Source organism: Phalaenopsis equestris, unplaced genomic scaffold (genome assembly GCF_001263595.1).
Source record: "Phalaenopsis equestris unplaced genomic scaffold, ASM126359v1 Scaffold000002, whole genome shotgun sequence".
Taxonomy (NCBI): Eukaryota; Viridiplantae; Streptophyta; class Magnoliopsida; order Asparagales; family Orchidaceae; genus Phalaenopsis; species Phalaenopsis equestris.
The window spans coordinates 64,988,787-64,997,883 of NW_018164444.1; the positions used below are offsets into that span (position 1 = coordinate 64,988,787).

Here is a 9,097-nt window from a genome sequence, read left to right on the forward strand (position 1 = left end):
TATATATATATAATATGTTTGTTTTCTTTGAAGTTCATTATTACACAATCTTTGATGTTATTTCCTGAGTAATTGCAGGCGCTTCTTGAGCTTTCTAAACTTCTTTTCTTTGATTGAATCAGAACAATGCAGATTTGATGTTTGGGGGAATAACAATAGTATGCGGAATCTTTGGAACTTTAGCTGGTGGTTACATACTTGATCGGATACAGTCTACACTCTCAAATGCCTTTAAGGTTGCTACTTCTACATGCTAGATGATGATTCGTGGAAGTTTTCTCTGTAAAATGCAATCAAAAGCCATGAAATGATGAGCTATTACATTATAATTTTGGGTTGAATTGCACATCATGTATAGCAATAGAAGACTGATGAACTATAACATTTGAAAAATTTAACAGCTTTCGCTTAAAATGACCTAGAGGAGGTTAGAAGTGACATATTATTATCCTTGATCATGTGCAATATGCCACTGGTTGATTACGTAGTATACTCCATGTGGATCACTTTTGTGCTAGAAAATTCATAGATGAGTTCATCTGTTGAATTTACCAAAGTGAAAAGCGTCAAAATGATCCCCTAACTCTTTACAGGAGCTGTTTTAGTTTTATAGTCTATAAAATGTGCAATCAGTCACAAAAACCTTTAATATGGGTTGAAATAGTCCCCAGGGTGGACTATTTTAACCCCCATTAAAATATTATGGGAACTAATTTGGCACCTTTTATTGACTCTGAGACTAAAATAATTCCATGTAACTAGTCAGGAGGCTATTTTGACACTTCTTTATCACCCCAGTAGGACTATTTTAACCCCCATTCGCCAAATTTCCCTTTTTTTTTTGCTGTTGCTTATTCTTTTCAGAATTGCTTTTATTGAGTTAAACCTAAGAACGGCAGACATATAGCATATGAAGGCAGCGTATATTTATCACCCACTATTGTACTAATCAGCTGTCAATATCTTTTTTTTTCCTCATTTTTAGGTTTTATATTGAGTATGTGATAGTTTGGTATGATCATACGGTACAGAGTTCTTTTGCAATTTATGGTTTAAGTTGATCAATCAACAATTTTCTATGTTATTTACACACTAGTCTCTTACTGTTGGCTAAAAGGATTAAGAAGTAAACTTAATGCTTTCTTTGTATGCCTGTATACTTGTCTTTCAAATCACATGTTTTCTCATGATTTTGCAATTTAGGGTTCTTTAGTTAAAATAAGTTTTGTTCCTATTGATGTTACTAATTTTATTAATTATTTATTTTCCATTACTAATCAGAATTAGACTTGTTGTGCCAGATTCTCTCTGTGGCAACTTTTCTAGGGGCATGTTTTTGCTTTGGTGCCTTCTGCTTCAAAAGCTTGTATGGATTTATAGCTCTTTTTAGTGTTGGAGAGCTTCTGGTTTTTGCAACGCAGGTATGAACCAAAAACTTTAGCCGCTGTGGGTTGATGTCCTTGTTGAATCTGTTAACTGGTCCTTTGAAACGAAATTTTACATCTTGTTTTGCACCCTTGTTAATATATGGTTTTATTCTTTGACCGTTTGGTGCCTTTGCTGTGTATATTTTCCACCACTTGCCATCATATTTTTTTCTTCTCTATTTGACTTTCTAATTTTTCTTATATATTAAGATTAAAGGCTGATAATATCTCCGAAACTTGAACTTATCTACGAAGTTTACTTCACTTGAATTAAAATATACGTGCCCCAACTCTAAGGTAGTTCACTCAAAATAAATTCAATTCACTTCCAAATATACTCAATATGATATAAACATATATTTGCGTAACAGACACACACACACACACATATTGAGATATATATATATATATATATATATATAATTGTGATTTTTAATTAAAAAATATTTTATAAAATTAATTTTCTTTAATTAAATCAAATCAAAAACCACTTTCAATTTAACTCAAACTTGGCTTGAGTTGCAGCGATCAGTATCTAATATTTAGTATTTTGTTTGGCTTGCTCAAATTAGACTCAACGTCACCTTAATTTGGATAATTTGACTCTCAACATCACCCCTAATTTGGATTCATGTAGCTCTTCTATGTTTCTCTTAGTTTGATGTATTGTGGTATGTCATTTCACTTATAATTTTTTTATTAACTTTCTTATGAGAATATTTTTCGAATGTTTTAAAAATGTATGAAAAGTTTCACATTAAATAGACATTGAAAGGGTGCATCGCCTTATATTGTTCATTGCATCTCGTCATCTTTATTTATATATGATGGCTTCTTCTTTAAACTACATAGATTTATCATTGTGTTTCATTAGCTGTAAGATTAACCTATTTGGGTTATAGTTTTTATGAAAGTTAATTAGAACCATCTGATATGTTTACGACTTTGTAATGGGCTTTCTTGTAGGATATTGTGTATAATTGCGATCATATTTCTTCATGATCTGCCATAAACATTGGTTTATCTTGCAGGCTCCTGTGAATTATGTCTGTCTTCATTCCGTCAATCCTAGCTTGAGACCACTGTCTATGGCAATGTCAACTGTTTCAATTCACATTTTTGGTGACGTCCCATCGTCGCCGTTGGTTGGAATTTTACAGGTCAGTTTATTTTATTTAGTCCCACACTCACAGAAACACAAACATATATATATATATATATATATAGTTATATCTGTGTGTGTGTGTGTGTTCCTTTCTTCCATATGGTCATATTAATGTAATAGCAGTTTTGGTCTTTCTGATGTCTACATACATTTGTGGTCAATGTAAATTTCATCATGATTTGGCTGTGGAAAATTACAAACTTAATTCCATCAATGATAACATAAGATGGCGCCTCCCCCTTAATAAAGGAAAAATATAAGGCAGTCAAAAAAATATAGGATAGCCGATGGCCAATGACTGGCTACATAATGAGGTTTTTATATCAGGCAAAAAATTGCGCTTCACAACTTAGTATTGCTTTATTAACATGGTTTTGCATTTTAATGCTTTGAGGGCATGTTTTAATTTTGGAATATTTGCATACATACCACTCAGTTCCTACGTATTTACATATATAACACTTAAAACTTCAATATTTACATACATTCCACCTTGTCTATGCATGAAAAGTTCTATTTCACTTCTAAACGCTAAAATAGTATTATTTTTAATGTGGTATGAAATATTTGGCTGGTATTATTTCAAAAATCTAAGTTTAGGTGTTGGAAATTTAAATACATAGGAATTGGGTGGTATTTATGTAAATACCCCTTTAATGTTTTCACATTTTATGAATTTTTTTAATGGAGGAACTTTTTGTGAGATATTGAAGTGAAAATATTTGGCTTGCTTGCTCACCTCATGGAAATATGTGCTGATGGGGGCAGGATCACATTAACAGCTGGAGAAGTAGTGCTCTTATATTGACATCTATTCTATTCATTGCTTCTGCTATATGGTTTGTAGGTATGTTTCTTCAACCTTTAATCATTATTTTTATTCTAAGCTTATGGCTGCCTCATTTGTTAAGCACACATTGTTATGTTTAATATAACCTTTTTCTTTTTTTGTCTATTCTTATTTTTATTCAACTTGCATCCTGAGAAATTGGAAAGCAACTTGTTTTTTTAGTTTCTCAATGTATCAGTTGATTTGCTTCTTTTTTATTCATTTCTTTTCTGGTTTTTATTTGCTTTGTGAGTTCAAATTTTGAGGTGACAAGAACTTTTTGCTGATATTATACATCGATACGAACACGAGGAAACAAACACATAATGCATATAAAAAATACAAAAAAATATAATAATAATGATAAAAGCATAACCATCATTAAAAATACATTTATTAATATAATACAAAACTAATCCTCACATTCTCAATATTCCTATGGTTAATAATAGGAAAATTTAAATAAACATGAAAATTATTTCAGGAATTTTTCATTTGTCCTTCAAGATTGAAAGTCTCTTATTTGACCTTTTAACTTCTTTATGATTTTGTTGTTCACATATTACTATTTCACTCATCAGATCACACCCATGCTCTTTCATCTTTTTTCATTTTTAATTAAATATGTCTGCATGTCGTGCCATATTTGCATGTGTCAAATACCATATACTTCGATATTACGAAAGAGTATTTACATGCATAGCACTCGATTCTCATTTTTTTACATATTTAGCTCATAAACTTCAATTTTTAAGTGCATATCACTTTTTCTATGCATGAAAATGTATATTTCACGATTTTAAAGGTAAAACAATGATTTTTTTTTTATATGATCAGAAAGATTTAACTGGTATAAATGTAAATGCCTATACTATAGAATGTCTGCATGTTCATCATCATCATCTTATGGTAGTGCCACATGTTTCTCCTAACTATATGAAATGTTTATTTATATTCAGGTATCTTCCTTCATGCCGTCGATCGATTTAACGAAGCCAGCGAGCATGATGTTCCTCCAGTTCAGAGATCCAACCAGAGACCATTACTTGACGATAATGGCGATGATTTGCAGGAATCGGCTTAGGGGCGATCGGTGAGTGAGAACTGGTGAAATGATTGTATTACTCAAATAACTTATTAATCTTTTTCTATCCATTTGATTTCCATAATGGTCTATAGAAACATAACTGCTTAAAGCAGCAGCTCCTCAAGTTCTAATTCATCAATAGTACTATAGCGGGTTGGTAACTTCTTTGTAGATTGTATTTTTTTTTTCAGAGGGTTTGCTTATGTAATTTTGGTTTAATGAAATTAATCGATCGTGAATAATTTCATTTAATCAATCATAAATTAAACGAGCCGAACATATAAACGAGTGATATGGACAATAATTTATTCACGATCGTGATATGGACAATTAAGCATATGAACATTTTGGCAATTCAAGATACCAACACCCGTAACTGTAACCGTTTTACCCGTCGCCATTTTCTCTTGCCGCCTGCGTGTTAAAACAGACCAACTTTCAAAATGCTCTTCATTTTATTTAGCTATGTGATATAATTAAATATAATTCATTTAAAATATTTAAGAATTATTTGATTGAATATAAAATAATTAAATCTCATCTTAAAAAAATTTGCATACGTGAGATGTACGCAGCGCTGTGCGCGTCAGGGAGGCTATTCAGAGGGTACTAAGGAGTTATATCCGCTTTATACTCCTTGTAATTTCTCTGTAATCTACCTATAACCTATTTGTAACCTATAAATAAGTTTCGCACTTCTGTTTTTATATATTTGTAGGTCATAGGTTGTTTACAGGGTATAATGCTGATATAATCTCCAATAAATAACCTCTCTGACTTTCACAGCCTTTAATATATTTTCATAATTTAATTTAATCTAACAATAATCTCTTCAAATTTTTATTAAACTTGCTTACCTTTAAAAGTGCCTCTTTTACAAGTTCTGAAGCGTCGACGATCCCACTTCCACTATTTCCCTGTCCATTCTCTGAACCAATCGGCCATCGCAGCTCAATATTAAATCGCTCTGGCGGACCCTGCCATCTGTATCCCGCCGCACCAAAAGCACCAGAAACTGCCGGCTGCGGATCGCCGACACCGCTCTGTCGTTCGTTGTTCAGATCGCAGGACTTGAGCTCAAAACGACAAACGGGGCACGAGTTGCACTTTTCTAGCCACGTTACAATGCAGTTTTTATGATACAGATGCTCACATGGCAGCTTCTTTGCCTCCTCCCCGATCTTGAAATGTTCAATCCAGACAGGGCACTGCGTGTCGCCGGAAGCAAGAAGTTCCTCCGTCAATTGGAAGTCCGGAAGCGCGGCAATGGCTGACGGAGGCGCGGACTAAGGGTCGTACGAGCTGCTATAATGGTAAGAAAGAGGAATAGCTTCAGGCTGGAGGACTATGCAGTTGATGATGGCGCCTTCGCTTATACATTTATCTATGAATTCTTGCATCATTCCGAATGAGATGAAGGATTCAGTAGCGGGCTCGTTGGGAAGAATGGGTCTAGGGTTGGAGTAGGGAGAAGTGAAAAAACCTGGTTCTGACGTAACCTTGAAGAAATTATTATCGGGATTGCTTATTTCGAAGCTGGCGTTGCGGGTGATGTAGCTGACGTGCGTTGTGGGGGGAGATTGGGGCTTGTCTGAGAGTGATCTGTGGAAGAAGAAGAGGAGCTTGAAATGTCGGAGTGTTGGATCAATGCTAAACCGCAGATGGGACAGATAAGACTGAGGGTCTATTTGGGGCAGCTTGTGCGTTAGAATAAGTTTTTACCCCGAAACGGCGGCCCGCGGGCTGGCCGCAGGGGTCGACCCACGGCCTGCGTTTAGTGTAAAAACCCAAACGTAATTTCGGATAAGCTAGCGAAAAGCGCGAACCAAACGGCATGACGGCATTTTGAAAACGCTGCCCGCACTTATAAGCTGCCCCAAACGGAACCTGAATCCGCCCGATGGATCGATAATGGTGGTCATGGAACAACGAAGACAGAACTATCGTCTTAGCGTTTTACGGAAGTTTAATATACACACAGATGAAAGAGAAACAAACGGGGATGAATCCAGAAGCTTTATGTGAAAAACCCATAAGAGAAAAACCACGGGGTTTGACCCAGTTGCAGAAATCCACTATTGATTGATGATTACAAAAATTCTTTGTCCCACAAACGGTAAAGGGTGATATTTTCATATTACAACGTCGTTGCAACGGCGGCTGACGGCATCTGGGTGGTGGTGATCGATGGTGGTTAGTGGTGGTCGATGACGGTTGGCGGAGGTCGACAACGGTCGGTGGTGGTCGACAACGGTCGGCGGTGGTCGATGACGATCAACGGTGGTCGTCGGTGGTCATCGGTGGTCGTTGGCGGTTGGCGGCGGTCGACGACGATCGGTGGTGATGCTGAGTTGCAGCTTCTTCTCAAGACTTCAGGCTCTCTCTCTAGACTTCCCCCTTCCTTATGTGAGGGGTGGGGGTCTATTTATAGTGTTCTGAGTGCAATTAATGCAGGAATATCAAACATTTTGATCTGATGGTCAAGAGTGTTTCCTTCTATCATGCGGCGTTTAATGGACATTTGAGTGCCTTAACGATGTCAGAATTGAGTGATCTTGGGCTCGTTGTCGTTGTGATCTTGGGCTCGTTGGATTTTTCTTGTCGAGATGCTCGATTCGAGTATAGGCTTGCTAGTGTTGACATTGTATGACCATCCAAATGTATCTGAAAATCTTCCAATGGTGGTTTAATGACTTGATCTGAGCTTGATTTGACTCAGATTCTACTAGTTTTTATATCATTAGGTATGTCTCATTGAGTCGGTCAGTTTGACTATAAGTTCGATGAAATCGAAGTTCTAGATGATTTTTTTATCAAGATTTGAACATTTATTGTTCAAAATATCATCTCGGGATTCGTGTCATGTCTGGAAATTTGTGAAGGATGATGAAAATTTGTTGGTGTCATATCAATTGCCCATCTATTTTCGGGTGAGACCATTTTTATCGTTTGAAAATATCAATATTTGGTGCATTTATGTCCTGCATACACATCAATATATATTATTTTATTAGTATTGGTATAAGAATAATTTTTATCCTTATATATTAATAAGCAAAATTTAGTGCAGTTGGTTGAGTTTCTTTCCTCCGTACAAAAAAGTCACGGGTTCGAACCTGCCTTAGACATAATAAATTTTTTATTGGGCCTTTGGTGGCTGGGTCGCCCGCCTGAAATTCAAAGTTGGGGAGCCCGAATTTCGATTTTTTTTTTTGCAAGATGAAAAGTTTTTTTTCGTTTTATTTTATTTTATTTTTTATGACATTTAATTCTTGCACTCCTTTTTGAGTTTAGTTAATAACAAATATTCAATTTTTCACTACTTTTTGAGGTCTATTTAATAACAAATATTAATTTTTTTCTTTTTTTTGAAGTCTATAATAATGATCATTTAATTGTTAAATCCCTTTTGGAGCCTATAAATAGGGGCCTAAAGGAGAGGGTAGTGTTGCAGTGGTGCGGCGTGGCAACGCGTTGGGTGGCGCGACGTGGTGATGCTTTGCGGAGGCGTGAACGCGACAGCGCGAAGCAGCAACGTGACGACGCGACGGCGTGATGCAACGGTGCTACACGTTGCAGTGGTGCGTTGCGGCAGTGTGTCGTTGTGCTACGCGTTGCAGCAGTGCATCGCGGCTGGGCGACGTGTTGTGACGGTGCGTCGTGGAGACATGTTGTAGCGCGGCGATGTGTTGTAGCGTGATGACATACTGTAGCCCTTTAACGCCTTGCGATAGTGCGTCATTATGATGTAATGTGTTGCGGCGGTGCGTAGGGGCAACGCGTTGCGGCGAGGCGACGCGTTGGGACGGTGTGTTGCAGCAACGTGTTACAGCGTGACTACACGTTGCGATAGTGCGTCCCGGCGACGCGTTGTAGCTTGATGACGCGTTGTGACACTGTGTCGCAGCGACGTGTTGTGACGGTGCCTCACAACGACGTGTTATGACGGTGCGTCACAACGACGTGTTTTAGCGCGGCGATGTGTTGCGGCAGTGTGTCATAGCGACACGTTACGACGGGACAACGCGTTGTGACGGTGCGTCGCGGCTACGCTTTGACGAAGTATCGCAGTGGCGTGATGTGTTGGATGTCCAATGTTATGAAATTAGGTAGGGGTGGAGTTCTCAGCTGATTCAGGATTTCTCAGAAGAAAATCATTCTGCGCAGCGGTGAAGAGTTGCAATGCAGAGTTGCGGCAAAGAGTTGCGGCGTCGAGTTGCGGTGCACTGTTGCGGTAAGGAGTTGCAGTATCGAGTTACGGTTCAGAGTTGCGGTGCCGAGTTACGGTGCAGAGTTGTGGTACCGAGTTACGGTGCAAAGTTGCGGTGTCGAGTTACAACGCAGAGTTGCAGTGCAGATTTGCGGGGAAGAGTTGCGTCGCAAAGTTCCTGTGAAGAGTTGTGGCACAGAGTTACAGTGAAGAGTTAAAGCAAAGAGGAAAGTCATTTCTGTCTTGCGTAGTAGGCAAGCCACGAGATTTTCTTTCTTGTTGAGGTATATTTCGGAGGTGATGAAGAAATGTTGCAGTTTTCTAACCGCGCTTTGAGGGGAAGATTTTAATGCTTATGTGGTGTCAATATTTGGAGACC

General features: G+C 37.6%; 2 protein-coding genes across 2 annotated transcripts in view; one reads left to right on the plus strand and one right to left on the minus strand.

The window, feature by feature from the left end:
* LOC110022405 (probable sphingolipid transporter spinster homolog 2) overlaps positions 1-4,576 on the plus strand; it is a 40,551-nt gene extending 35,975 nt beyond the window's left edge. The window contains 5 exon segments of the mRNA XM_020721332.1: positions 123-236; positions 1,302-1,421; positions 2,459-2,587; positions 3,361-3,439; positions 4,381-4,576. Of these exon segments, the coding sequence (XP_020576991.1) occupies positions 123-236; positions 1,302-1,421; positions 2,459-2,587; positions 3,361-3,439; positions 4,381-4,505 (567 nt within the window). The 3' untranslated portion in view covers positions 4,506-4,576.
* Positions 4,577-4,656: 80 nt separating this feature from the next.
* Positions 4,657-6,344, minus strand: LOC110019635 (E3 ubiquitin-protein ligase RING1-like). The gene is made up of 3 exons (XM_020717379.1): positions 6,231-6,344; positions 5,366-5,794; positions 4,657-4,922 (listed from the first exon to the last, which is right to left on the minus strand). Exons 1-3 carry the CDS (start codon positions 6,342-6,344, stop codon positions 4,896-4,898), a joined length of 570 nt encoding a protein of 189 aa, XP_020573038.1. The 3' UTR covers positions 4,657-4,895.
* Positions 6,345-9,097: the final 2,753 nt, after the last annotated feature.

Bases quoted from the DNA above. Each gene is read 5' to 3' on its own strand.
- LOC110019635 (XM_020717379.1), bottom strand. From the start codon at position 6,344: ATGCCGTTTGGTTCGCGCTTTTCGCTAGCTTATCCGAAATTACGTTTG. The intron at 5,795-6,230 runs GTAAAAACTTAT...TACGACCCTTAG, and splicing joins CCGCGGGCCGCCGTTTCGGG to TCCGCGCCTCCGTCAGCCAT. The intron at 4,923-5,365 runs GTAAGCAAGTTT...TTTAACACGCAG, and splicing joins TAAAAGAGGCACTTTTAAAG to GCGGCAAGAGAAAATGGCGA.